The following is a 27,912-nucleotide window of genomic DNA, read 5'->3' on the forward strand; positions in this document are numbered from 1 at the left end:
ATGAAATGACTCCTAAAAGGGGAGTTTATTACGTTGAGAGTTTACATCTAAGGCTATAAAGATGTCCAAACTAAGGCATCCTCGGAAAGACACTTTGACCCCAGAAAAGCCGATGACGTCTGGGGTTTCTCTGGCAGCTGGGAAGGCACGTGGTGACATCAGCTGGCTTCCTCCACCAGCTTCTTCAAACCGCTTCCTTGGGGACATTTTCCTTCTGCATCTGCTACTTTCTGTTTCTCAGAATTTGCTTGTTCTGGATTCTTCTTGGAGACAGACTCCTACAGATTTGACCTTCTGTGTCAGGTGGTTTGCCCACGTGCACTTCCTTCCTTCCTACGGCTGAGAAATATCCCATGGCCTGGAGGGGCAGTGCCGGCCACCTGTTGGGGGCCGTGGGCTGCGTCCCCTGCAGGCAGCGTGAACATCGGTGTGCAAATATCCACTAGGGCCCTCCCCTGGCGGCGGCCCCGTCTCTCGCAGCCCGGCCAGCGCCTACCACTTCCTTCCCTAACGTGACAGTGCCGGGTGCCCAGCGGCCCCTGTGGGGTGGTGTGCATTTCTCTAGCAGCTGTTCACGTGGAACTTCTTCCCGGGGCTTTTGGCCACTTGAGTGTCTCTTTTTGAGAAATGTCTGTTCCCAGCCTCAGCCCAATTTTTAACCAGGTGGTCAGGACTCTCTGAGGCTGCATGTAGGGGTTCTTTCCACGGGCGGGGCTCTCAGCCCTCCTCGGTGTCTGGCTTCCAGGCACTTTCCCCCACACTGCATGTCGCCTTTTCACTTTCTTGATGACGTCCTTCGGTGCACAAAGCTTTCATCTGGACAAATCCAGTCTATTGATTGTTTCTATTGTTGCTCATGATTCTGGCGTCAGATCAAAGAATAAATTGCCAAGGCAAGTCTGCGGACACTTACCCTGAGCCTTCTCCCGGCAGTTTAAGGCGTTGGCTGGAGCCCTGGGGCCCTACTCTCCATGCAGCTGCTTTGCTGTGTGACGAGAGGACGAGAGGACGAGGCCGCGTTCTGGGGCTGCAGCCCGGGCTGAAAAGGCTGCTCCATCGGTGCAGGACGTGGCACGAACAGGAAATCAATTCCCCACAGCCTGGGGGCTGCGCCCCCAGCCCTGCCCGCCGGCTGGACACCCTCCCCTGCCCGGGCCCCCCCGGGGCGCCGTGGGTGCGTTGGGTGACTCAGCTCCGGGCCTCACGTGGCGGAAGCGGCCACTCAGCTGGGGCAGGAAGTGGGTCAGCTGAGCCCGTGGCAGCCAGGCCCCCACCCCCCACCGCCCGCTGCCCGGAAGGCTCGGCCCAGGGGGGCCCCGGCGCACCCCAAAGCATCCCCTGCTTGCGCACGTGGCTCCAGAGCCCGAGCTCACACGCACACTCCTGCAGTGGATGTGCAAACCACAGCCTGCATTTATTAAGCACCTGCTGGGTGCTTAATAACCGGACATACAGCTCTGCCAGGGGATGCAGAGGTCAGCACTGGGCCACGGGGGGCCTGGGCCACTCCCACCAGGGCTGACTGACGTCACCCACCAGTCCTCATCCTCACCACCTCCCTGCCTTGGCGGCCCTCACCCCTTCTGTTTATTGGGGTCTCCCCACCTGATCTGCACCAAGCTGTGGGGGAGAGGTACATGAGGCCAGGCTCCCTGCCCTCCCTGGGATCTGGACATGTCCAGGCAGGTCTCTCCCTGCCAAAGGCAGTCACTTAAAGAGCAGGAAGTGGGGGGTGGGTAGTGGCGGGTGAGGGGGTGAAGGACTCGGGTGGGGATTTCCAGCTCTGGACTTTGCCCCACTTACACCCCCTCCCGGGCCCCACACACTCAGTGTGTCCCAAGCTAATCCCAGCATCGTCCTCAAACCCTGGGTTTTGAGGGATGCATAGGAGTTCTCTGGGCAGCTTTGGGGGTGTCCAGGCAGGGGAACAGGGTAAAAGTGAGGCATCCTGAGATCAGTGGAGAGAAGGGCTTGGGGCTTCAGGTGCCCAGTGGAGAAGCTGAGCTTTGTCCTGGAGGGTGAGGGGAACCACAGAGGGTGCAAGAGGTGGGGAGGGCCCCAGGGACATCCTGGGGAGTGGGTGGGAGGCCACAGGCTGCTGGGCGGGATGGGGCTCGCACCCCCACAAGCATCAGGGCACATCCAGGCAAGAGGTGAGGACCCCCGATGGACTGCCCCCCCACCCAGCGCCCCTTCCAATGGGGCCGGGCCCCCACTCTCACCCTCTAGCTGCCTGTGCGCCCCCAACTCCAGCTGCCCGCTGAGAGCTGCCTGCTCCTGCCGCCGCCACCCAGGGCCAGCGCCCAGTGAGCATGTGATGAGGGCCTGGTGCGGCCGCAGGGGATGGCACGGGTGGGGACCGGCAGGCTGGGGCCGCACTGCTGGGGCCTGGTGTCCCCGGGTCTGCCACACCCTGCAGTTCCAACCCACTCTGCACCCCTGCTGGCCTCTAGTCACTCCGGCCCCTCCCTCCCAGCCCCCCAGGACGCTCCCCACTTCTGTGCTGGATGTGGGGTCCTCACTGACCCACCCGCCCTGACCACTCTCTCAGAAGCAGACAGGGACAGGGCAGGAAGCTCCAAGCGTCGCCCAGGGGCAGAAGGGATGCCTGGGCAGCCAGGAGGGCTCCCCGGAGGAGGAGGTCATATAACTGCATTTATCTAGCACCTACACTGAGCCAGGCACCCTGGGGAGGCTGTAACGGCAGACTCTCCCTGGATTCTCACAAAAACTCTGCGAGGCGAGGGAAACAGGAGGCGGGCCTCTGCCAGGCCCCTGGGGACCTGGAATACCACCCCCCATCCACCGTCACCTCGGGGCAGCCTCTCTGCCTGCAGCTTGGGAGGTGCCGCCTGTGGGCAGGGGGGCAGCGGACCATGGCAAGGGGGTGGGCTGTGGGGAGTCCCCCCACCTGCCAGGACACGGGGCCTCTGGGCAGCGCTCCAGGCAGAGCCCCAGCCCGTGTTTCCCCTGCGCCCCCGTGTCAGGGCCCCGGGCAGCCATGGAGGCTCCCCTCCTCCTTGGGCACCCCCCTTCCATGTGCCTGGGGGTCGTGGACACTCCAGTCCGTCCTGCACGGACCCCTGACCCTGGGCGCCCAGGGCCGCTGGCCCCACCCGAGGACACGCAGGACATGGGCCCTTTCAGATGTTTTATTTGCTTGTGGGGGGTGGGGGGTCATGCTTGGCTTACCCCAGAGCTCCCCCTTGGGGTCCCTCCCGGGGGCCCCCCACAGGGCACTGGGGGCCTCTGCGGAGTTAGGGGCATCCTCCTAGAGGGACATCGAGGCGAGACAGGCCTGAGACACGGGGACACCTGTGATTGAATCTGTGGTGGACCCCAGAGAAGCCACGTCCTTTATTCCTCATTCAGTATCACTGGCTAGGAGCGTTCTGACTGTTCCATGGAGTTGGGACCCACCCCACTGCGGGTGGTAACTTTTTTTTTTTTTTTTTTTTTTTAAGAGAGAGGGAGGAAAGGAAGGAAAGAAAGACAGAGAAGGAAGGAAGGATGGAAGGAAGGGAAACATTTTCTTATTTTATTATACTCTGTTTGTTTGTTTGTTCTTTACATGGGCTGGGGCCGGGAATCGAACCGGGGTCCTCCGGCATGGCAGGCAAGCACCCTTGCCCGCTGAGCCACCGCGGCCCGCCCGGGTGGTAACTTTTTATTAGGTGATTTCCATGGAGGTATGTCTCCACCCACTGAGGTGCAGTTGCTTACTGGAATCCTTTAAAAGAGGAGACATTTTGGAGAGAGCCCCTTTCTGCAGATCCACGAGAAAGCCAGCCGATGCCACCATGTTCGCCACGTGCCCTTTCAGCTGAGAGATGCTGAATGTCATCTGCCTTCCTGAACCAAGGTATCTATCCCTGGATGCCTTAGATTGGACATTTCTATAGACCTGCTTTAATTCGGACATTTTCTCAGCCTTAGAACTGTAACTTGTAACTTATTAAATTCTGCTTTCTAAAAGGGGGTTTTCTGTTCCTGGTATATTGCATTCAGGCAGCTTGCAAACTAGAACAACCCCTGAGGCCTCCGCGGGGTTTTGGGGCGGGAAATGGCAGGGACTAAACCCCCCGCCCTGGCCGCGGGGTGACCCTAGAGGGCAGGGGGACCCCGGGCACCGCCCCGCCGGCCCCATCTTTGTGGCCACCCCCCATATTCGAGGGGCAGGCACTTCCAGGGTCCCTGAGCAGTGTGGGGGAGGAGGGGCGAAAGAAACGCAGCTTGAGGGGGGCAGCCCCCTGGCAGCTGGCTCCCCCACCTGGAGCTGTGACAACGCCCCCGGAAGTGGGGTCGGGCTCTCTGGTGGCCACACTGGCGTCCACCTGGGAATTCATTTCAAGACGTGGTTGGTGGCAGAGGCCCCTCTGCTCAGGCCCCACGAGCGCCCAGCGGCCTGTGATGGCCCGATCCTTCCTGGACCTGCCCCCCCTCCCCCGCCGCCGCAGCAGGGGGCCTCGGGGTATGGGTGAGGAACTTCCCTCTGGGACACGGAAGCAAGCCCGCCTGCAGCCCGTGTCCACCTGCCTCACCCATGATGTCCCGCTCTGGCTGCAGGTGAAAGGGCGGCTTAGAGCTGCTGTCCCCAGACCCACGAGGGTCAGCCCGGGGCCACAGGCAGGGCGGGGACACATGCCAACTAGGCCCCGCAGCCCAGGGCAAACCCTCAAGACAACCAAAAGCCCCCCTCGGCTCCCCTCCTCCAGCCGGCTGTCACCGGACGAGCGGCGGACCTCCCTCCCTGCAGTCTGGTTCTTCTCCTGGCTATCTGGCCGGGACCTTGGCCCCTGCCTGCCCTGCCTCTCGCGCCCTGGGCCCCCACAGGGCCTTGTGCTCCGTCCCCCCACCTCGTCCCTGCTTCTGCAGCTCCTCCTGCTTCCCGTCCACTCTGTCTTGTTCTTTCTCCAGCCACATTCGCACACACCCGTCTGCCCTTCCCGATGGTGGGGAGGGGACCGCCAAGGGCCCAGAGGAGAAATCCAGGTGTCAGGGGCCGAGGGGCCATGTCCAGGCCAGCTAGAGCACCCGGCACCCCAGGCCCAGCCCTGCAGCCCCGCGGCCCCACCTCGCCCCCCCCACCTGCTCCCCGGCGGCCCTCCCTGCGCCCCTCTGTCCGTCTCTCCACCCCCACTGCCTGCTGCTCTCGCCCCCTCCACCCCCCCCACGTCATCCCGCTGCCCCCCCGCCCGCCCCCGTCTGAGAAGGAGGGGCACACGTGCTGGGCCCCGGGCCCTCCTCACACCAGGGAGCGAGGCTGAGAGATGCGGACACACATGCCACAGGTGAACGATGGGTCCAGCCAACAGTGAGGAGATTAAATGAGAATCGACACCAGGGAGACTGGAGGCTGGAGGTGAGCAGTGAAATGTTTAATGGACGCCAAGTTCAGTCCAAGGGAGCGAGACGTGTAAGGGAGGGAGGTCGCGGCCACATACAGTGAATCACAGTGTTGCGCAAAAATGGTCAGACAGTAGATCACCTCTGCAGGCGGCTAAATCCCACGGTGCTCCCAACACGGACAGGGGGATGGATGAGGACAGGGAAAGATGAGTACGTGGGGCGGGGGCAGGGGCGGGGTCCCAGCCTGGCCCCCCCAGTCCCTCCCTGCGCCCTGGTTTCCTCCTGATTCAGCTCTGGGGAAGAGACCAAGGTGGCGCCTGAAATGGTCCCAATCGGGACCCCTGGGGGCTCCACACGGGGGTGGGGGTCTGCCTGGGCCCGGGCCAGCAGTGCCCGAATCACTCCAGCCTGTGGCCGCGTCCATTGCCACCAGCGGGGCAATGGACTCAGAAACAGCACCTAACGGGACAGGCGATAGTCACTCCCCACGGCTCAGCAGCGCAGCAGGGGCGGGGGCGGCTCCGGCCGTGGAAGGGGCGCCAGAAGGGGGGACTTGGGGTAAACGAAACGCACAAAACACCCTCAGCTGTTTCCAAAGAACAGGGCGCCGGGAAACGGATGCAACCCAACCTCGGGAGATTCCAGCACGAAGAGCGCTTTGCAGAAATCAGTAAAAAACACGATTTTTCCAAGAAAAATAGAAAAACGTTTTCGAAATATGCGTTTTACTTCCCTGGTTTCAGGTGGCTGCTGCCGCCCCCTGCTGCAGGGTGTCAAGGTGGGTGGGGTTCACTGCTCCCTTCCCGCCCCACAGAGAGGGGCCGCTCGCTGCCTGGGCTGGTGAGTTCAGAGTTGCCGGGGAGCGAGATAAAAATGTGCTCTTGAGTCCTGGGTCTGCAAAAACCATCTCACCTGCGTGGAAATTAGTAAGAACCCGCTGCACACGTGTCCTCACGGCGTCTCCCAGTGGCCCGCGGGCTGGTTCGGGGTTCGGAAGGGCGGGTGCCGCCTGGTGGCCTCTGCTGGGGCAGCTGAACCCCTGTGGCCTGGCCCCTGCGCGCCCCTGCCCCGCCGATCAGGGGCACTCCGCGGCAGCCCCCCAACAGAAGCGAGGGGCCTGAGCCCCTCTCGGAGCCCCAGGGGACGGAAAACACACCTCTGTGGTTGGCTGAAGCTGGAGCTTTCAACAGGGGAATATGAAGTACCGTGTGCCCGCAGCAGCAGGACGGATTTAAACAGAGTGAGAAAGAAGGGCATAGCCAGGGCCTCCCCCCAGGACCAGCGAGGCTCCTGAGCCGGGCTGGGCACGGCGGGGATGGCCTGAGCCCTGTGACCCCGCGACCCCGCGACTCCTCCCGGGAAATGCCCCCGCAGGCCTGCGCCATGGTGAGGAACACTGGGCTCTGTGGCCGCAGCCAGGACCCCAGGCTCTGGCGGGGAGGGTGGGGTCTCCCGGCCAGGGCCTCAGCGCTCGTGGCACCCGCTGCCCGTGTCCCCAGGCGGCTCCAGGTCAGCCAGCATCGCCTCAATGACGGCCCGCAGCGCGTGGCCCAGCTGGTGGGCGCTGTAGGGCCGGCCCAGCGGAGGCACGTGCACGAAGGCCGCACGCCCCCGGCTCTGGTACAGGGACGTGTAGTAGGCGAAGTCACACAGGTACCTGGCGATAGGCGGGAGAGACACGGGGGGCCGCCGGTCAGGGCTCGGCCCGGGAAGCCACCCCAGCTTCACCAGGAACCTACAGGGCGGGAGGCGGCCTCTCCCTCCCCAGGGGGCAAAGCGGAAAAATCTGCCAATTCCAAGTGCAGATGCACCGAGGAGCGAGCAGGCAGAGGGACACGGTGCGGCGGGGGGAGGCCGCGGGGCAACCTGGTACAGTTACAAATGCGTGGAGTTTATAGAATTTCCAGGTTCCCCAATCTACCCTCAGGGTGCCTCAGCACCAGGTACCACCAGGCAGGACCCAGGATGTCTGCAGCAGCGACTGCCTGGAACGGGGCTCCATCACCGGGGCGGCCCCACAGGGGGCCAGTGGGGAGCCAGAGGAAAAGGGAGTGCCCCAAACCCATGCTAAGGGCCCTCATCAAAACGGAGCGAACAAGAACCCCAGGGCTCTCTCTGCACAGGAACAAAAAGCAAAAGGAAACCAAATCCTCAGCCAGCATCCCGTTAACAGAACCGCGGGGAGAGCAAACATTGGACCATTGAGGCCTCCAGTTTCTCAGGGTCGGCTGCTGGGGGCAGAGGGAAGCCAAAGGGAATTTTCACACCAAGTTGTTGGAGAATGCAGTCTGGAATCATCTGTGCAACTAGAATCAGTGTTAAAAAGCAGCTAAAGTTTGGTGTTTCTTCCTTTGACTAATCAGCTGGATTCGCTATGTGCTGCCTCTGGGTTGGACAATCCAGACGTCCAGCCATGTGTCCCAGGAGGGTGCAGAGCAGAAAGACAGGCCAGGACTGGGGCCTGCCCAGGGAGGCGGCTGCTGCCGGAACTCCAGGTGGAGCGGCAGCACGTGCAAAGGCCCCGGGGCGGAGAGGCTGGGTGCAGCGGGGAGCTGGGGGAATGCCTCAGCAGGCACGAGGACCCCAACGGCTGGGCCTGCCAGGGCCGTGGGGGGGACGGCAGTGACCAAGCGGGGGTGGCACCCAGACAGCCGACACGGGGCCTGGTATGGCCACGGAGGCGGGGACAAGTAGCAGATGCAGTGGGCCCTGAGGTGTACACACACTCAGCTCCGGGCCCCTAGAGGGTGAGCCCTCAGCCCGACGAGGCTCGACGGACGCCCCTACCTGCCTGCGTCCTGAGAGATGGTCACCGAGACATCCAGTCCCAGCGAGGAGAGCCGCCGGCACACGGCGTCCATGTCGATGATGGAGTCGATGCTCTCAGGCCCACCATCCACGCAGCACTGGGAGCCGGGGCAGAAGCGGCAGTTGTCCAGCCCCTTGTAACCCTCGTTTCGCCCGCACTTCTCCAGTGTGACTGCGGTCGCCGTCCCCGACACCCCCACATGCACCACCAGCTGCGGCCGGAGAGGCAGGGGCTGAACCTGGTGGCCCCGTGGGGGCGGGACTGGGGGCCCCCCACCTCCCCAGGCCAAGGAGAGGGTGACCGCCCCACTGGGCTCTGCTGCAGTGACACCGTTTCTTACATCTTCCTGCTGGAATACATCCTCCAGCCACTCTTGCAGAAAGGTCTGCTCAGCAAAACACGCGAGACACAGAACAAACGAGGCTGTTTGTTACAACTCTGTTTGCTATTGTCATCAAATAGCAGAAACATCTAACTAACCATCGATCGGGGGGGTTATTTATAATTAAATAAATTATAAGCTGCTATGCAGCCATTAAAATGTCCAAGGCAGTTCTATAAGGAACAATCTTTCAGACATACTGCCAAACAAAAAAAGGTAAGGAAGGGATGCTTTCTGGGAATTGGACCTAAAATTAAGCAAAGAGGTAAAAAGGTGTTCACTTTGGTGATATTTATAAAAATGAGAAAAAATATGAAAGCAACCCAAACACCCAATAACGGGAATAGTTGAATTAATTACTAAAAATTACCCAGTCACTAACATGACATCCAGGGGTGAAAGTCTCCCTCGCACTGTGGAACCAACAATTCCATCCTGACCAAAAAGGGGGAAAAGAAGTGTAACTAATAAAGTATCAGTGGCAGAGAGAGTTCAAACAGAGTTGAGCAGCTACTCTGGAGGTTGCTCTTACACAAGCTTCAGGTAGACCTTGCTACCTGTCATAACCTGCCAACCCCAACCAGGACCATTCCAGCCAATCCTAAAGACCACTAGGGCAATATATAAGATTCTACAAAGGTTCCAGGCACTAGGGTAACTTTCCAGAAACCTACAACCTCCAGATCAGTCCCTGGACCAGATAAGTCCTGACACCTAGCCCAGCCTCTCCAGAACATCAGATAGTTCCTTCTCCCTACCGCATATTAGTGACAGACCCTTCCAACAGCAAAAATTTAGAATGGTCATAGCCCAAACACCCCTAAAGAGAGGGAGAGAGAGCAAAGGTGATGGAGTTATAGAGAAGGTCGGGTTTAACAAACTAATATGATTGCCGAATCACTAAACTGTTTAGTGATTCAATACCTTAGAGCAGCTAGAAATAAAAACCTAAAATTTTGGAATTGTAACCCATACCAAGCTCTGAAATCTGTTCTACAACTAATTGTTGCAGTGTGCTTTGACATTTATTGCTTTTTTTTGGTAGATATGTTATTCCCCCCCCCCCCCCAAAAAAAAGAAGAAAACTTCTAGTTTCCAGTGTTTCGGAGCAGCTAGAAGGAAAGATCTGAAATAGTGGAATGGTAACCCATTACACACTCCGCAATCTGTTCTGTAACTATCTATTGAAGTGCGCTTTTTCCTTTCCTTTCTTTGTATATACGTTATATTTAACCATAAAAAATGTTTAAAAAAAACAAAACAAAACGATGCTGGCGTGGTAGGTTTGACACCCACCCTGAGCCCTGGAGAAATGGGGCAAACCTACCACGACTCAACAGACACAAAGATGCGTGAGAAAGCCAGGGGCAGGCGCGGGTGGACACTCGGCGGGTCGCTCTCCTGAAGCCGCTGCCCAGGTGGACTCCAAGGCCGCTCGGTGCCCTCCTCGGGGAGTTTTGCACCGGCCGTGGCTGGGTGCAGTTCTAAGTTCAGGTTCCTGCCTGGTCAGGGCCCAGCCCCCAGCAAGTTCCCCTTGGGGAACCCCCTCATGCCTGGAGGTCTGGGGAGAACTGGCTCCACCCGCGTCTGCCAGGATGGACACGGGGTCCCCAGCCACCAGGCCAGTGAGAAGCCTTAGGGGAAAAGGTGCTTCCTGCTGAGCCTGGGGTGGGTGGTGCCAGCAGGGAGGCGCTACCCTGGGCGGAAAGCGACGCTGAGGCCAAGGGGACAGAGACAGACGAGAAATGGGGACGGAGACACAAGAGAGATGAGAGACAAATTCAGATGCTGGGTGGGCTTCTGGACCAAGCTGGGCGGGGCACACGTTGAGAGGCACTGCCAGAGGCACCGCGGCTGCCACAGCCCGGGAGCGCTGCGAGCCCGGACATGCGCCTTCGCCCCGCCCCGCGCCCCCCGAGGGGGATGCCCTGCGCCGCGCCCCCGCGCCGCGCTCACCTGGGGGCGGTGCTTCTCCCACAGGGCCGGGATGAGCTGTTGCACCGTCTGGTACTCCACGGGCATCTCGTACACGTACAGGTCCACGCTGTCCCCCAGGCCCAGCTTTTCCAGCTCCTGGAAGCGACACCAGGGCGCATCGCGACGGGCAGAACTGGGCGCCCCGGGGACACACCAGCCCGCCCAGGAGGCGGCCGCGTTCCCCATCCCCACCCCTGTTCCACGGTCCCGCCTGCCTCCAGGCCGTGGCCCTCCCGCCCGTCTCCCCAGCCTGCCTCGGACGCCCCCTGCGGTGGTGGCGGAGAGAGTCATAAAGACTAGCCCTGTATGGGCTGCGACAGGTGCGCCCGCTCGCCTTCCTCCCCGTCACACGCAAATGGATGGTGGGCTTGGTGTGGGACCCTGCGCTGGGGTCCCAAGCACGCTTGCGGACAGGCAGCACGTGTGAGCTCTCGGCGACCACGCGGTGATTGCACGTGGCTCTCCCAGCAGCCCAGCGCCGCGCCCTTCCTGTAGCTGGCGTGGGGCTCGGGACGGACTGCTGGGCTCAGGGAGTGCAGGGGCGGTGTTTCCTGCCTCCAGCCGGCCGGCTGCGCTGCGTGTCTCAGGTTAGCTCATGGCCCCCTGGGGGCATCCATTCCTGTGCAGCGCTCACCTGCGCGACCACGCCAGGAAGGGCCAGTGCCCCCCTCTGGGGGCTGATTCCAAATTGCTACTGGGCCAAGGCTGCCCGAGGGCGGATGGGGATGGGGCTGCAACGCCAATCCAGAAGCTGGAGCCCCCCACCAAGATGCACAGCATGGGGGGTTGGGGAAGTCCCCAAGAAATCCAACCCCAGGGCCAGTGGCGGCGGCGGTGGCAGAGCCCTGCCCCCACCCCTGCAGCCCCTCCGTGCAGGGCACCACTGGGGAGGCCCTTCCAGGTCCGGCTGGATCACAGGTTGTGCTAAATCGATCTTAAAGCATTCCACAGATGTTCTAGAAAACACTCCATTTCTCCATTAATGGTCCGTTCTCACTGGTCACTGTTTAATTGAGTGCACGTGTCCCCTTTGCACCCGAGCTTCGGTTTTTCTGTCTGTGACATGGGATGGGAAAGGGCCTTCCTCAAAGAGTTCACAGGACCACGTGGCAGCCCTGGCCGGCCTCTCAGGCCATCCCACAGCTGTGGGTGGGAAGGCTGGGGCTCCTGGACACCCCCACCCCCACTCCGTGGCGCCCCACTCCGTGGCCTCGGAGCCAGTACCCAGGTCTCCCCACGCCCACATAGTCTGCGTGGCCATGTTTTCTCGAGCACATTGTTTCTGGTGGTGCAGTCGTTGGAAACATCCAGGTGTTGCTTTGGAGAATGATTGTGGGGCCAGGCCGGCCGCTCCCTGCCAGACGCTGCCCCAACCCCTGCAGGCTCCTCTCCTGCCCCCTATGGGAGCCACAGGGGGTTTCCAGACTCTAAAATCACATCAAGTCTCTTCCAGCCCCCGTCCTCCGAGCCTCTCCCAGCCCCCTCCTGTGCCCTCTCTGCAAATGGGGTCGGTGAAGATGTGGCTGGTTAGGACAAGGCTGAGGCCCACTGCAGCATGATGAGTACCCCTGTAAGAGCGGACATGGACACAACGGGCCAAGAGAGGGACGGCCAGGGATGCGGCGGAGGCTGAGGGATGCCACACGCTGGGACTGCTCCTCTTGTTGAGCCAAGGCTCAGACAGGCTGGCCCTTGGGGTGGGGTGGGGGGTGGGGCAACCCCACCGTGGCCCGGTTTCGGTCGCCAGCCTGCAGGGCGGTGAGACCCCCACCACCGCCTCTCTCAGCCACCTGCTTCCTCTCGGCGGTGCTGGCAGACTCAAGAGAGCAGCACACACGTCCTTGCACGTCCTTGTGCACATGTGGTGACACACGGGGCATCTGGCTTCCTCTCGCCATGAGAGCACAAGGCCGGGTGCCCGGGTCACGCTGTGCGACCAGCACCCCAAACCCGGGGCGAGGCACACAGGATGTGCTCACACATGCATCTAGCACCCCAAACGTGGGGCGAGGCACACAGGACGTGGTCACATGTGCATCTAGCACCATCAACCCAGGGCGAGGCACACAGTAGGTGCTCACATGTGCATCCAGCATCCCGAACCCGGGGCGAGGCACACAGTAGGTGCTCACACGTGCATCCAGTACCCTGAACCTGGGATGAGGCACACAGGAGGTGCTCACACGTGTTGCCTGGGGAACGAGCAGCCACGCTTGGCCCCGCTGCTGCCCACGTCCCTGCCTCCTTCCACCCTGTCCTGCACTTCACGGCAGCCCCTCACTGTCCCTAGAGTCGCACGCAGCCCCAGGGTCCGTGACAGACGGACGGACACACAGGACGTGGTCCAGCCTGGTGCCGGGACATCTCAGGCCATCTACAGGAGGCTCTGCTCTGTGCTGAGCCAAAGGAAGCAGCCAGGCCCTCAGGGAGCCCGTCCGTGAGATGGCCATACTAGCAGAGCCACAGGGATGGTGCCTGGCGGCGGGGGCGGGGCCGATGGGATGGGACTCCTTGGGGTGACCAGAAAGTTCTAGAACTCGATGGAGGTGCTGGTTCCCAATATGGGGAAGGAACTAAGGGCCCCTTAGTTGTACACTTCAGAATAATTACACTGGCACATTTTATGCTATGTGCAGTTTTACTACAACTAATCCTGGGGGACACAGGGGGCTGGGGAGCACACAATGGGGTCTGCAGGCTGCCGGCTCTCCCTGTGTTAATATTTGGATTCCCCAGGACAAAAAGATTAAGAACAGAGGGGACGTTCTCTGTGGATTGACCTGGAAAGATTCCCAGGTATGGGTGGTAGGAAAAGGGGGCTCCTGGGAGCAAGGGATGGGGGACGACTTCCCTGAAGAGAACCAGAGGGCGGCTGCGGCCTCAGAGTCAGGCCAGTGTCCCACAGAATCAAGGAGGAGGATAAGTAGAAGAACCCATTGAACAACAGACCTGACACTTTTCTGCCTTTTCCCATAAGGGGTACAAGGGGTGGTCCCAAGACCCCTCATGTGTGTGGTTTTCCACTTTGGGGAAACCACAAAGGACCCCTGCCCCTCTGTCACAGCCGGGGCCACCAGGAGCCTGTTCATAGGAGGGTGGACAGCTCCCCCTGGGCTCCTGCCTGCATGTCCAGGGCCTGAGCATGCTGTTCCTCACATCCCATGCTGTTCCCTGCATCCCATACTGTACTCCATATCCTATGCTGTTTCCTGCTGTTCCTGCATCTCATGCCATCCCCCACACTCCATGCCATCCCCCACATCCCATGCTGTTCCCCGCATGCTCTGCTATTCCCTGCACGCCCTGCTGTCCCCCGTGCCTGATACTGTTCCCCATACCACATGCTGTTCCCCACATCACACACTGTTCCCTACACCCCAGCCCCTGACCGTTGGAATTCAGAGCTTGACCGCTGTGAACCTTGCCTCCTTTGGTGAAACCTGGGGAACTGTCCAGATTCCAGTTTTCAAGCCTCCAGAACTCTCCGGATTCCTCTCCTTGTCTTTTCGCCCAGTCCCAACAAGAGATACAAGCTCTACAGAGGAAATGCCCGCCTCACTGCCCGCCCGGAGGACCTGCCAGCCCCACGCGGCCTGGGTGGGAGGGGGGCCTGGGGACATGGGGATGGCATGGGGACCGGGAGTGGACACGCCTTTTGCTTGTAGAAAATGCGTGATCACAGCACGTCCCAGGCCCAGGATGGGGAACACACGGTCCCAGACAGCGCACACGTGACAAGTTGGCCCAGGAAGGAGGTGGCAGTGGCTCGCTGTGCACAGTGCGTCTCAGGTACTTGCAATACCACAGGACAGCACAGAAACACATGGCCACACACTGCTGTGTAAATCCTGCAGGCGGCGTAAGTCCATTGTGGAAATGCTGTATTTTATGTTGTACACTGTGAAACTACTGTACAGTATCAGAGGAACCCTGCGGCGTGTATATTATGTATACCGTATGAAGTAGTCTCACGCTGCATACATTACAGAAATGCTGTACAGCTTTGTATAATTATCATGTAACGCCATGTGGATGTGGCATCGTATTTTACATACGTGCAGTGCTTGCTTTGCACACCCATCATATAACAGGCGTGTTCCCTTCATGTCTGAGCATTTTAAAGAATAATTATATAGCGTCTCTCTTTTCCCCCCAAAATATTTTTAAATTTCTGTTTGTGGAAGCAACAAGTAATTTTTGAGCACAGCCTGGAGCCACTGGCCCTCAGGGGAAAGACGAAAGGAGCTGGAAACAAATGCTGAGCTTCATTAGGGGGCTCTCGCGGTTTGCTCTGGAGCGGATGGGGCGGGGGCCGAATCTGGGACCGTGCTGGGGGGGCACAGACACAGCCACACGGAGCCAGCGGCCTCTACCCCAGCTCTGCTGCCGCGAGCCGGTGGCCCCGGCACCCAGGTCTTGGGTTTTGTAACCCTCCTCCTCAGTTTCGGAGGAAACTGCTGATTTCAGGGCGCGGGGTGCAGGCGCCAGGCCGTCAGGGCCTCAGCAGGAGGGAGCTGGGACCCCATCCCACCCCCCACCCAACCCCACGAAGCCTGCGCGACCCGCATGGCGCCGAGCGAAGGGGCCGGACCCAAGGGCAGGTCTGCCCGGTGCCCGTCCTGCTCTGGACACGCGGGGCAGGACGGGGGAGGAGAACGGAGCGCGAGCATGGGTGGGGGTCTGCCCTGGGGCGAGAAGGCTCTGGATCCGCATCGAGGCGCAGGGCGCAGCAGCCGTGGGGGCCCGCACGGGTCTGGAAGGCGGCGGGTTAGGGTAGGAGCAGGGGCGCGGGGGGCCACCCTGGGGTAAACAGACGGCAGCGCTGCAGCTGCGGTGCCGAAACCCAGCCACGCGCTCCTGAAGCCCACGGAATCGCGCCTAGGCTCAGAAGAATGAGGCGGGGCTCGGTGGCAGGGGCTCGCCTGCCATGTGGGAGACCCAGCTCGACTCCTGGCCCACACACCCCCAAAATAAAAATATTTGGTGGAAAAGGGGGGAAAGAACTGTAATTAATAAAGTATCAGTGGCAGAGAGTTCAAATAGAGTCGAGAGGCCACTCTGGAGGTTGCTCTTACACAAGCTTCAGGTAGACCTTGCTACCTGTCATAACCTGCCAACCCCCAGCCAGGACCATTCCAGCCAATCCTAAAGAACACCTGGGGCAATATATGAGATTCCACAAGGGTTCCAGGCACTAGAGTAACTTTACAGAAACTTGCAACCTCCAGATGGGTCCCAGGTCCAGATAAGTCCTGACACCTAGTCCAGCCTCTCCAGAATATCAGATAGTTCCTTCTCCCTACCGCACATTAGTGACAGACCCTTCCAGTATGCGCATTTTAGAATGGGCATAGCCCAACCAACCTCAATGAGAAGTATGGAAAGATCAAAGGTAATGTGGAATTATACATAGAAGACAGGACTTGACAAATGAACATGAATGCTGAATCATTAAACTGATATCTCTTTTAGTCTCTAGTATTTTAGAGCAGCTAGAAATAAAAACCTAAAATTCTGAAATTGTAACCCATGTCAAACTCTGAAATATGTTCTACAACTAATTGTGGTGCTGTGCTTGAAAATGTATAGCTTTTTTGTATATATGTTATTGTTCACAAAAAAAAGAAGGAAAAAAAGTCGATTGTGATGATAAAGTATTTAAGCCCTCCGGCCTCCTCTATTCTGGAGTGGCTGCAAGGGAAACCCTGAGAGGATGGTGTGGGAGCCCATGACAACTCTGGGATCTGTCCTGTAACCACTTGTGGAAGAGTGCTCTGAAAACTACTGCGTTTTTATTTCTCTGCTTTGTATGTATGTTGTATTGTACAATAAAAAAGTTAAAAATAAGCACGCGCTGGGTGGTTGCCTTTTGGCTGCGCGTCGCAGGAGCGGCGGGGCCCCCACCCCAGGCCTGAAGATTCATCTGTGAACCTGGCCGCCGTGTCGCTACAGCGGGCGTGTGTGTCCCGCCTGACGCCTGCACGCGTGTCCACGAGGGTTTGCTCACGTGAATCTGAGGATGTTCTGAGGCCGAAGCGGCACGTCACCGGGACAGAACATGGATCTATGGACAAGACTGAAATCCGGTTTGCACGGGGGCGTGGGAGACACCAAATCAATGACAGCAGGAGGGGACGACGCAGGCCTGCGACTGAGGCAGACGTCGGGAGAGGAGGCGACGCGGAGGCCGGGCTCCTGACGACAGCCGTGGGGGCCCTGACAGTCCCAGACGCAGGGCTGCAGCCTCGGCCTCGCCGCAGGGGCTGCTCCGGCCCCGAGACAAATGCAGCGGGAACACCCAGCTCGCGCCCCGTGAAGAAAGGGCCGAGAACGCGGGAAAAGAACGAAAGGAGGGCAGCTCGGGTGACCCCAGGGTGGGCGGGAGGTGCCGCAGAGAAGCCAATATCTTGACTCCGGTCTACAAAGCCAAAAAAATGACATTGAAAACGACGTGGAGTAACTGAAGTCCCTTCAAGTGTGAAAGCCAGCATTTTGGGACACATAAAAGGGAATTCAACCTTGTAGCCGTGGACACTAATTCCTAAACATGATAGACTTATACTGAGTCAGGGGTGAAAAGGGTCCCCAATAAATGATGGAAAACAGGACACCTGCTCACCAAGGCACAGGCAGGGCCCCCCATTCTCTGCCTCGGCTGCCCTGTCTCAGACTGACGGGGGGGAAGATGTGGGTCAAGTCCAGCTTCCTCTCCCGGCGCCTCTCAAAGTCAGGTCCAGTTCTGCCAGCCTTGGGAAACGCCGCCCGTGTCCCCGCCGGCGGCCGTGTTCCCGCTTTGCCGTGTGCCTCCTCGGCTCCGAGTCTATTTACGTTACCCGGTGGGCAGCCGCCTTCCTCTTTCCCCAGTGAATCCCAAAGATGCGTCTTGGCGTCTGGCTAAGAGGGTCCGTCGCCTCTGTCCCCTCACCTTGTCCGCACACTTCTCAGACGCTTACTGCACCCTCACTGTTGGGGCGAAACGTCTTCACTGGATAATTGGGAGGGGAAAAGAGATACAATCCACTTTAATAAAGGGCTGAGGGCACGGTCTGCGGGTCGCTGCACAGGCCGCGTTGTGCTGTTGGAGGTGATTATTCCTGTTTCACACCAGCCACATCCGAATTTATTACAAAACCCGATACAGACCACCAGAGGTAAGGAATCCTGTAGTTATCTGCCATTTTCAAGTATCCAGCATTCCTGTTTGCCTCCCATTAGTACGAATAACAAAGAATGATGTGTTTTAGTCTGTAATAAACTGACTTATTGGGCAGTGACTGTCCTATGCTAGAGTTCTATTAAACTGTGAACTGCCTCTTCAAACACGCGTTAGGAAGTCTTCCCAAAATTAGTGTTCATCGGAGACTCTGGGTGTGAAAATTATTATTTTGGGGCAGACAGAGCTGTTACCCAAGTGATCCGGTATGCTCTGCAATTGAGAAAATGTTCACCAAATTATACTTTTTAGTGATTTCCATGTATACTCTATAGGGGGCATGTGCTGTGTATAGTGAATAAATAACTTTTATAGTATTACAAATAAGTAAAAAAGCAGACAGGGAGCGTAGGCCTCGCCTGGGGAGGCCCCGGGGGCCTCGGCTGACCGGGACATGGAGGGTCAGGCCTACACGCGGCCCCCTGGGCAGGCGGGTGGGGTTGCCCCTCAGGACGCACCTGAGGCTTCGCCTCCAGGAACAGCGGCGCGGGTGAGAGCGCCGGCAGGAGGCGGAGCCCCAGCTCCCAAGTGGGTGCAGCTCCCCCGTGGCGCGGAGTGTCCTGGGTGGGTGGGTGTGGACGTGTGAGCCGCACTGCCCAGCCCTGACAGAGGCACCAGTGGCTGAGAAGCGTCCCTCACACAAGCTTCAATTACACACTCCTGTTTACCACGGTTTGGTTTGCCAACCCCCAACCATCCCAGCCAATCCTGAAGATTCCCATAAGGGTTCCAGGCACTAGAGTAACTTTCCAGAACCTACAACCTCCAGATGGGTCCCTGGTCCAGGTAAGTCCTGACACCTAGCCCAGCCTCTCCAGAACATCAGCTATTTCCATCCCCCTATCCCACATTAGTGACAGCCCCTTCCAACATGAAAAAGTTAGAATGGTCAGAGCCCAACACCCCTAAAGAGAGGGATGGAAAGATCAAAGGTGATGGTGTAGTCATACAGAGAAGTCAGGATTTAATAAACGAATATGAATGCTGAATCATTCAATTGCTATCTCTTTTAGCTTCCAGTATCTTAGAGCAGCTAGACCAAAAAATTTTTATGGGAATTGTAACACACACCAGACTCTGAAATATGTTCTGCCACTAACTGTGGTGCTGTGCTTTGAAATTTGTAGCTTTTTTGTATATATGTTATTGTTCACCAAAAAAGAAGGGAAAAAAAAGTCGTTTGTGATGATAAGCGAGTATTGAAGCTCTCCAGCCTCCTCTATTCCGGAGCGGCTGGAAGGAAAACCCTGAGAGGGGGGTACGGCAGCCCATGACAACTCTGGGATCCATCCTTGTTGAAGGGTACTTTGAAAACAATTGCTTTTTTCTTTCTTCGCTTTGTATACATGTTCTGCTATACAATAAAAAAGTAAAAAAGGCTCGTTTCCCAGGCTGGGCCCCCCCCACCGGCTCAGACCCCATGGGGGAGTCACCCCCACACCAGGCCCCCATGGGGCAGGTGAGTGGGGGACCCGCGACCCTGACATATGACTGAAAGGCCTGAATTGTGTCCCCGAAAAAAACAAGCCGTCCGCCCCTGCCCACTGCTCACCGGCCTAACGTGGAAACGAGGAGGCGTCAGTGCTGCAGCCCAGGCCGGGGCACGAAGGGGGGGGGGGGTTGGGACAGACAGACAGACAGATGGTGGGCGCCAGGCCCCAAGGCAGAGGCGCAGGCAGGAAGCCCCCCCCCATCTAGAGCCCCCAGCTGGGTGCCCCTCGGGGCTGTCGCGAGTGCACACACGGGCCGTCAGGGCACAGGGACCCGTCGCCCTGGGGCACTGCCCACGCAGGTGGTGGCCATGGGACCCACAGGCTGCATGCACTCGGGCTGCAGGAGGGACAGGTGGACAGACAGACGTGCCCCCGACAGCCGCCGCGTTGGGCACCCTCTGCGTGCATCGTGGACGCTGGCGGGGACAGCGGGGCCGGCAGAGCACGGGTTGTGTGAAGGGAAAGAAGGGTGCGGGGAGGGGGCTTGGAGCGGGGAGGGCCCTTCGGCCACACATCAGGGCCCTGGTCGGTGGGTGCACCCCTAGCCCAGGGCCCGCCCTGGAAGGGGGCTGGAGGGCCCCAGGCCCCAACGTCTTTGCCGCCCCAACCAGGGTACACACGCCCGCTTGTTCCAGGCAACACCCTTGGCAGGTCCTTCCAGACCGGCTGGCCTGCCAGGGTTCTCAAGGTCAGCACAGCCCGCCCAGGCAGGGGCTCCGAGGGCCGCCCCCATCACGGCACCCACCTGAACCCTCAGAGGAAAACGCACAGCCCCACCCAGGGCTGAGGAGGGAGCGTGGGTGGGGGAGGAGGAAATGGAGGGGTGATGGGGGGATAGAGAGAAAGACAGGGGCTGGGAGAGATGGGGAGAGGGGCAGAGACAGAGAGATAAGGGGAGGGAGAGAGACAGGGTGAGGCGGAAAGGTGGGGGACAGAGGCCTGGAGAGAGAGATGGACAGAGAGATGGAGCGAGAGATAGAGAGACAAGGAGAGACACGGAGAGAGAGCCAGAGATAAGGGTAGGGAGAGAGAGAGAGAGAGAGAGAGAGAGAGAGAGAGAGGGAGGGAGGGAGGGAGGGAAAGAGAGAAGCAGAGAGAGGTGGAGAACAGCTGGGGACCCTGAGTGAGAAGGGGGGCTCCCCCAGGTGACGGCCTGGGATGCTGAGAAGCCAGCTGGGGTTGGCAGTCATGGCCGCTGAGGCTGTGTAACAAAGATGCCCCTCTGGGGGGCCGTGAGCCGTGGGAGCCTGATTTGCGGGGACACCCCGAGAGGGACCGGAGCCCTCCAGTTTGCACGAGGGAGGCGTGTCCGAGGGCTGGGAATGTTCTAGATGAGGTGGTCCCCCCGTACCCATGAAACCTCACGAGCCACCCGGACGCGCGCCTGGCTGAGACTCCGCTTTGGTCTGTTTCGAAAGGGGGGACAGTCCGCCCTCGGAAGGCCGGCGCCTTTCCAGCCGAGGATTTCGGGGACGCCTCTCTTCCGGCGTCGTTAACTCAGGAGGAGGATGGGAAGTCTGGGGGGGCAGCTCGCGGAGACGGGGTGCAAGTGGCAGGGGCCACTCCCCCCGGCGCGCCGCCCTCCCTGCCGCCCCCAGCCCCCAGGCTCAGAGGGATTTCCAAAGACTGTTCAGTGGATTTTCCTTCTGCTCAGAGGCCATCACAGCGCCGGGGCCAGGGGTGCACTTGGTCGAGGCCCCCATCGGAGGCCACGGGAAGCCCTGCTCCAGGGCCCCTCCGCTGCTCGGGGTGCCGTGGAAAATAAGCACACGGCTGCCCAGACTCGGGGCTGAGGGTCCCGGCTGGGGGGCAGCGACTGGCGGCCAGGGGAGCAGGCCTGCCGGGGCGGTGCAGGCCCAGCCCCAGCACCCCTCCCCCGTCACTCCCAACGCTGCTGTCCCCCAAGACTGACAAAGAAACTTAAGTCTTCTCAGGCTGAATGGAAAGACCCCCCCAATATGCAGCCTTCTCCTCCCCCAGCTGCCCAGAGGGGTGTCCCCTTCAGTGCTGCGGCACCCCAATATATCCCTACCTGGTGCCCCCAAAGCCTGAGCCATACCCCACAGCCACACACCGGGGAATCGTACCTTGGCCACCTGGGGGGAACCTGAATCACATTTCTCTCTAAATGGGAAAGTCTGTGATAAAAAGGAGGAAGGCCCTACGCACAGGAGACTCTGGGGTGCCCGAGTGAACCCCACATGACTTCAGGGCTCCACCTGGCTGACCCCCGACCCTGTCCTCACTCCAGGGCTCAGTTTACTCATCTGCAAACTGGGTGCATGAACCCCGCGGGGCTGTCAGGGACACTGGGAGCACGGAACCCCTAAAGCATTTGGCACGTGGTAAAGGCTCGACCTTCATCTGGGAAGCACCGGGTCGGCCTGGGATACTTCAGGGGTGCGGGCGCCCACCCCCTGCCTGCTTACCTGCACAGCAACCCAGCTGGCATTCACATTGTGCTCCCCAAAAGGACCGAACCCTGGGAAAGCAGCAAAGGCAGGAGATCAGCAGGAGGGGGGTGTGGGCAGTAGGGGCAGCAGGGGTCTGGGTCCCAGTTCTGGAGCACCCTTCAGAGCCCCCCACCCACCCACCCGTCCACTCTCAGCCAACACCAGGACCCGTGGTGGGTCAGAGGTGCTGTGGATCATCCCCAAAAGGCCACCCCGGTTCCTATGAAGTGCAGGGCTCGGGCTCCAGCTGCTGCCCTCTGCCTGGCATGGCTGGCTGTGGCATTGTCACTGCCCACCCCTGAGGGCGGGACAGGTCTGGCATCCCCAGAGCGGCGTGGACGCTCCATGAGCCACAACCCGACTGGGAATGGGGCCTGAGGGTGGCGGGGGGTGGGGGGTGTCTCTCCGGGGCCCAGTTGTCAAGACCCCTTACCACCACCGGCCCCCACCCTCCAGGCCTCATTTCCAAGCCAAGACCCTGGCCAGAGTGAGCCTGGGGAGGGCAGGGCATCCCCCGGCCCAGCTCCTCCAGGGGGGTGGGGGTGGGGCAGAGGCACCCAGGCCCAGAGAGGCTGCGCCAGCTGCCCGATGCCACACAGCCCAGCTGAGAGCCGGGACTCGCACCCAGAGCCCTGTCAGGCTGCAGCCGCCCTCTTCCCACCACTCTCAGAGCCTAAAAGCTAAACACCTGCAGGAAAGACCATCGGGACATCTGGGCCACCCACGGGCCCCTGGGCCCCACCCACACCCCCACACAGACCAGAGTTCCGACCGAGCTTGGACATTTACAAGCTACTGACTTCCCTGAGCCTCAGTTTCCCCCTCTGTAAAGTGGAGCTGGAGAGGATTTAGGCAGCTCACCCAGCCTGGCCCAGGCGCTAGGCAGGTACTGAGCGCTCGAGGAACACAGGCCCGCAGGGCAGGGAGAGGCCCCTTCCCCTCCCGGCCGGCCCTGCCCCGGCCAGGCCTTCGTGCCCTGACCCCGGCCAGGCCTTCGTGCCCTGACCCCGGCCAGCACGTGACCGTGACCGCTGACCCGAAGCCCGCGGAAGTGGGCGGGCCACGTGGCCGGGGCGGGGCCTCCCGGACAGGCGGCTGCGGGGAGTCGGTGGCAGCGGGACGGGGCCTCCCCCAGCGCCCGGGGGCGCCCCGGACGAGACGGGCTCCGCGGGCCATCGGTCTCTGGGGCGCTTCCGCGCGTACCTCGCCCGGTGTCCCCCGGGGCGCTTCCGGCCCCGTGAAGCCCGGGGGGGTGCGGGGACGCGGGGATAGGCCCGGCCCGGGAGGGGCCCCGAGGGCGGCTGAGCCCCGCGGGGCAGGACGGACGCCAGAGCGCCCCGACCCCGGCCCCGCCGCCCGCGCGCAGCCCGCGTACCCGTCACAACCACGGCCCGGCGCCGCTCCATGGCCCGCGCCGCTCAGCACCAGCTCCCGCCCGGCCGCCCGGCCCTGGGCACGCCCCCGCCCCGCCCCCAGGACACGCCCCCGGTCCGCCCCGACCCGAGGACCCACCCACCCCGGACACGCCCCCAGGCACGCCCCCGATCGCCTAGGTCTAGGCTTTACCCCCACCCCAGTGTGCTCGCATCCAGGGCAACCCACCCCCAGCCTCAGTTTCCCCGCCTGTAAAGTGGATCAGTCCCTTGCACTGGGAGTGACCAGGCGGTGCGGACTGGGAGAGGAAAGGTGGCCCCTGGCAGTGGTTCCTTGAACAACTGTTGGTTACCTCCTGCCCAGGGGTTACCTCCCTGGGAGAAAGGCTCAGACATTCTTTCTGGTACAGATGGGGAAACTGAGGCCCAATTGAAAGGCCACTTGCCCAACATTCCTGGGCTGTTGTCTCAAAGGGTCACCACTGAGGGCATCCGGCAGCAGGTGGACCAGGGAGGGTGGGGGTTGGGGTGGGGTTAAAATGTGAAAGCCCAGCCCCCCCGGTTGGGAGGTGCCAGAAGGTTCCTGCTGCTTCCCTAGTTGCTCAGGGGGAGGGGCGCCCCCCTCCTCCCCCCTCCCCCTTCCCCACCCCAGGGCTTCCTCGGCCTCACCCGGCCCAGCCCCAGGACCTTTGTACCCACCGCCTTCTCCTCCAGGCCTGTCCCTCCCCCAGCCCAGCGGCAGTCACAGCCCGAGACCATTCCCTTGATCGTGTGTGCTCCTCTGGCTTATCTTTTCTTCTGACTTGGGTGGTGGGTCTCAGGGCAGGGAGTGTGTCCCGGTCACCACCACATCCCCTGTGGGTGCTGACGCCTCATGCCGCTGAGGTCACAGGCTCAGCTAGTCTCTGCAGCTCCAGGCCGACCCCAGATGCCGGAGCGCTTGCCCGGCCGACTCAGCCCTGGAGAAGGGGAGGGGTGCGGGCCGCAGGGCCCCCTGCCACCCACCCACCCGCTGGGCGCTCCTGTTGAAACTCAGGGAGCCCAAGGCCGCGGGACGGAGCTGAGGAGGGGGCCTGGCCACAGCGGCCAGCCAGGGAGTGTGAGCCGCAGCTCCCCAGCTCAGGGGATCTTTCAAGGGGAGAAAACGCAAGGAGGTCCCATGGAGAAGTCCGAGGCTTAGGGAGCCGCTGCCCAAGGGGTGTGGGGCTTCTGTAGGGGGGGAGGCATCCTGGTGCTAGGCGGGGGGCGGCCTGGGTGTGAGTAATGCCACGGAGATGGGTGCAGGGAAATGATGGGAATGGGCCCTTATGTTGGGTGCACGGTTTCACATCAATTACATTTTCCTGGAGCCAAGTGGGAGAAAATGGGGCCTGTGCTGGGCAGCCCGGGGCGGTTCCTAGACGGGTTAAAGTTTCCTGGGACGGGCACTTACAGCCAGGGACGGACCCACGGCATGGAAATTGGGGGGCTGGACAGGCAGGCGTTGTACCCCAGGTGCTGGCGGGTTTCTCAGCAGCCGGGGCGGGTGGTCAGGGACACCTCCAGGGACAGGTCTCCGGTCTCACGGCCTCGCTGTCGCCGGCCCAGGTGGGCTTCTCCAGGGGGCCCGCCCCCGCGACCAGTGTTGGCAAGGGGGTCTGGCTGCCCTGGGAGCCCCTCCTCGCTGGCCGCAGGCCGGGGATGGGTCGCTGTCCCACCAACAGTCACAGGCACTGGGTGGTGCCTCGGGATGCCGGCTCACGGCCACCCTGGGGCCAGGCCGTCCCCTTCCATTCGGCCAGGCGTCCACGGAGGGGCGAGAGGGTGGACACAACAGGGCCAGTGGGTGTGGAAAGGATGGAGCCCGATGCACGCGGCAACATGGGGTACAGCACGGCACAGGGCGGTTCCACTTTGTGATGTCCCCGGTCAGCACATCTGCAGACAGAGCAGGCCGCAGGTGCCTGGGCGGGGCCAGGTGGGGGGCCACAGTTCGTGGGCTCCTTTTGGGGTGATGAGAATGTTCTGGAACCAGACAGAGTTAGTGGTGACACAGAACAGTGACCAGGTGTGCTGGTTTGAAAGGACGTGTGTACCCTAGAAAAGCCATGTTTTCATCCTAATCCCATTTTGTAAAGGCAGCCATTTCTTCTAATCCCTATTCAGTACTGTATGTTGGAAACTTTAATCAGATCATCTCCCTGGAGATGTGATTTAATCAAGAGTGGTTGTTAGGGTGGGTTAGGTGGAGATGTGTCTCCACCCATTCAGGTGGGTCTTGATTAGTTTACTGGAATCCTATAAAAGAGGAAACATTTTGGAGAAAGTGAGAGAATCTAAGAGAGCAGAGAATGCCACAGCACCACGAAGCAGAGTCCACCAGCCAGCGACCTTTGGAGATGAAGAAGGAAAACACCTCCCAGGGAGCTTCATGAAACAGGAAGCCACGACAGAAAAAGCTAGCAGATGACGCCGTGCTCGCATGTGCCCTTCCAGCTGAGAGAGAAACCCTGAACTTCATCAGCCTTCTTGAACTAAGGTATCTTTCCCCAGATGCCTTAGATTGGACATTTCTATAGACTTGTTTTAATTGGGACATTTTCTTGGCCTTAGAACTGTAAACTAGCAATTTATTAAATCCCCCTTTTTAAAAGCCGTTCTGTTTCTGGTATATCGCAGTGGTAAAAGCACTGGGCTTAATGCATGCCGTGTGCACCCTGAAATGGCCACCGCAGCAGCTGTCACGCAGACGCTGTCGCCACAGCAGAAAGCCAAGCTCCACGGCCTCTAGGCCTCAAAAGCCCATGGGAGCGGGGAGGCCGGGCGCACGCGCGCTGGCGGGAGTGGTAACATCCCAGGGAGACCTGCAAGAGGCTTCCAGCTCCCCAGACAGCCCTGGAAGGACCCTGGGAAGTGGGGGTCAGGGGAGATGCTCCTGGGTGGTGTGCAGCTGTGTGCCCCGGAATGCGCCTCTGCAGGTGTAGACGGTGGGGGTGGTTACGGCAGCTGAGGCCCACCCGGAGGGGAGCCTGTCATAAGAGACGACCCAGGAGAGGTCGGAGAAAGGACAGGGGACAGCGGGAAACAGAGCCACGGCCTGGAGCCAGAGGCTGGAGCCACGTAACCCGTGAGTGGGGGCTGGCGGGCGCCACCCTGAGCCTCCCCAGGAGACAGGGGTCCTGGGGACAGGTGGCCTGGCTTCAGGGTCCAGGGATCGTCCTGCTAACGCTGGACACCTTCAGGCCCGGCCACCCCTCGCGCCACACCCAGCTGTGCCACAAGCCGCAGCTTCAGCCAACCCAGACCCTCTCGGCCGCCTCTGAGCTCACACACCGAGCAGCGACGCCGGAACAAAACGCAGCCTCTCCTTGGAAAACGGCAGCTAGCGCACGGAAACGCTTCATTTTGCGATCGTCTGAGACCCGCGGAGCTCCTGTGGAACCCTTCCACCGATTCCCAGCGAAAGGGTCCGGTCGTGCCACGCCGACGTCACAGGCAGAAACAGGACAGACAACTGGTAGCTTATCTCCCAGGACTTTAAAGCTGTTTTATGCGCCAAGGCCATTGGAGCTGGCGGGGGATCAAATTCTGCTCAGACGCTCCTGTGCAGGTAGCCCCAGCGAGTGCGATCCCATCCCGAGCCTCGGTCTCCCCATCTGTGAAATGGGGCCTGCGGTGGAGCCTAAGGGTTGAGAGTGCTGGCACAGATCCCCTCCCAGGCCCGCCTTCTGCTTTCTGATGGGAGGGCCCATCTGTTTGGGTTGGGAAAGGCCAGCACGATGGATGGCTTATTCAATCAACAAACCCACCCATAGAATAGTCAGTACCTTCAACACGCCCTCCTGCCCACGCCACCTCCTTCCCCTGTGCCATGGACTAACGTTTAGGGATGCTGCTATGTGGCCACCGTCTGTCTGTCCTATTGGACAGGGAGCTGGGAGAGCGGGGGTTGGGGTGGGGGCGTGTCTCAGACAGTTCAGCTCGGAGTCCAGCACATGGAGTCGCTCACCATGTGTGCCAAGCGGTGCCAAGGGGCTGCCACACTGGGGCTTGGCGCGGGAAGGAGCTGGGGCTGCCCCGACCCCCTGCTGCGGAGACCTGGGGTGGGGGGAGCCGGGACTCGGACCCCCCGGCACTCAGTTCCTGCCTCCAGGGTCTCTAAGACCCCCTGTGTGCTGCTGGGTGTGGGCTTGGGAGGCGAGGAGACCGGGAGGCCCTCAGGGACCCCTCAGCTCCCTGTTGGGGTTCCTTCCCCCCGAAATCTCCACTCCCCGGTGTCAGAGCCAAGAGGGGAATTATAATGGGGCGCAGGTGGGTGAGCTTGCAGACCAGGGCAGGGTCTGAAGTTCAAAGCACAAGAGAGGAAACAATTTGCTTTCGGGGCTGTCTGAGAAGAGTTCCTGGAGCAGACATGGATTCAGTGCAGGTGCTCCCAGGGCGGGGGACGGACTCCAGAGCTTAGGTGGGTAAGCAGCGAAGCCTAATCCCGTGGGCTCACATAGATGGAAAGTCAGGGCCGCCTTCAGGTGCAGCTGGATCCAGGGGCTCCAACCTCGTCTCCTGCTCCACTGAGTGTCTCCGCTGGCTTGGGCATGTTGGATTCCCTCCACACAAAATTTCTTCCAGAAGACCGAGCCTGAGGGCGCCCAACTCTCAGTATGTCCCTTTAAAACCCACTCCCACCCCCTCACCCTTCCCAGAGGAGACTCTGATGGGTCTTGGTGGGGTCTAAGGAGAAAGAGCAGACAAGGGCTGCAGTGACCACAACCAATCACATGGGGTTGCCCAAGGAGGGTTTTCAAGAATGAATAGGAGCTTGCTGGTCGAGAAAGACTCTGCCAATAGAAAAGTCAGGAAGGGGGTTTCCTCCTCTTCTCATTGTGT

At 60.4% G+C, this 27,912-nt stretch overlaps 1 protein-coding gene across 4 annotated transcripts; it reads right to left on the bottom strand.

Annotated features, from left to right (window-relative positions):
- Positions 1-5,357: 5,357 nt before the first annotated feature.
- PGPEP1 (pyroglutamyl-peptidase I) lies at positions 5,358-23,131 on the bottom strand. Of its 4 annotated transcripts, none has more exons than XR_013159682.1 (6): positions 23,052-23,131; positions 21,653-21,705; positions 10,497-10,613; positions 8,137-8,369; positions 6,506-7,006; positions 5,358-6,261 (listed from the first exon to the last, which is right to left on the bottom strand). XR_013159682.1 is itself a non-coding variant. In XM_077122139.1 (6 exons), exons 3-6 carry the CDS (start codon positions 17,158-17,160, stop codon positions 6,814-6,816), a joined length of 567 nt encoding a protein of 188 aa, XP_076978254.1. In that variant the 5' UTR covers positions 17,161-17,502; positions 21,653-21,705; positions 23,052-23,114; the 3' UTR covers positions 5,358-6,813. The 4 variants fall into 4 exon arrangements, 3 of the variants coding, with proteins under 3 accessions (XP_076978254.1, XP_076978255.1, XP_076978253.1); XM_077122139.1 differs by adding an exon at positions 17,137-17,502 and having other exon boundaries at positions 5,358-7,006; positions 23,052-23,114; XM_077122140.1 differs by lacking the exon at positions 23,052-23,131 and adding exons at positions 17,137-17,502; positions 22,538-22,585 and having other exon boundaries at positions 5,358-7,006.
- Between the last annotated feature and the right edge of the window lie 4,781 nt (positions 23,132-27,912).

This window comes from Tamandua tetradactyla, chromosome 11, assembly GCF_023851605.1.
Source record: "Tamandua tetradactyla isolate mTamTet1 chromosome 11, mTamTet1.pri, whole genome shotgun sequence".
Classification (NCBI taxonomy): Eukaryota; Metazoa; Chordata; class Mammalia; order Pilosa; family Myrmecophagidae; genus Tamandua; species Tamandua tetradactyla.

Bases quoted from the DNA above. Each gene is read 5' to 3' on its own strand.
- PGPEP1 (XM_077122138.1), bottom strand. From the start codon at position 23,082: ATGGAGCGGCGCCGGGCCGTGGTTGTGACGG. The intron at 10,614-21,652 runs GTAAGCAGGCAG...TGTCGCTTCCAG, and splicing joins CCAGCTGGGTTGCTGTGCAG to GAGCTGGAAAAGCTGGGCCT. The intron at 7,007-8,136 runs GTAGGGGCGTCC...GCCTATCGCCAG, and splicing joins ATCTCTCAGGACGCAGGCAG to GTACCTGTGTGACTTCGCCT.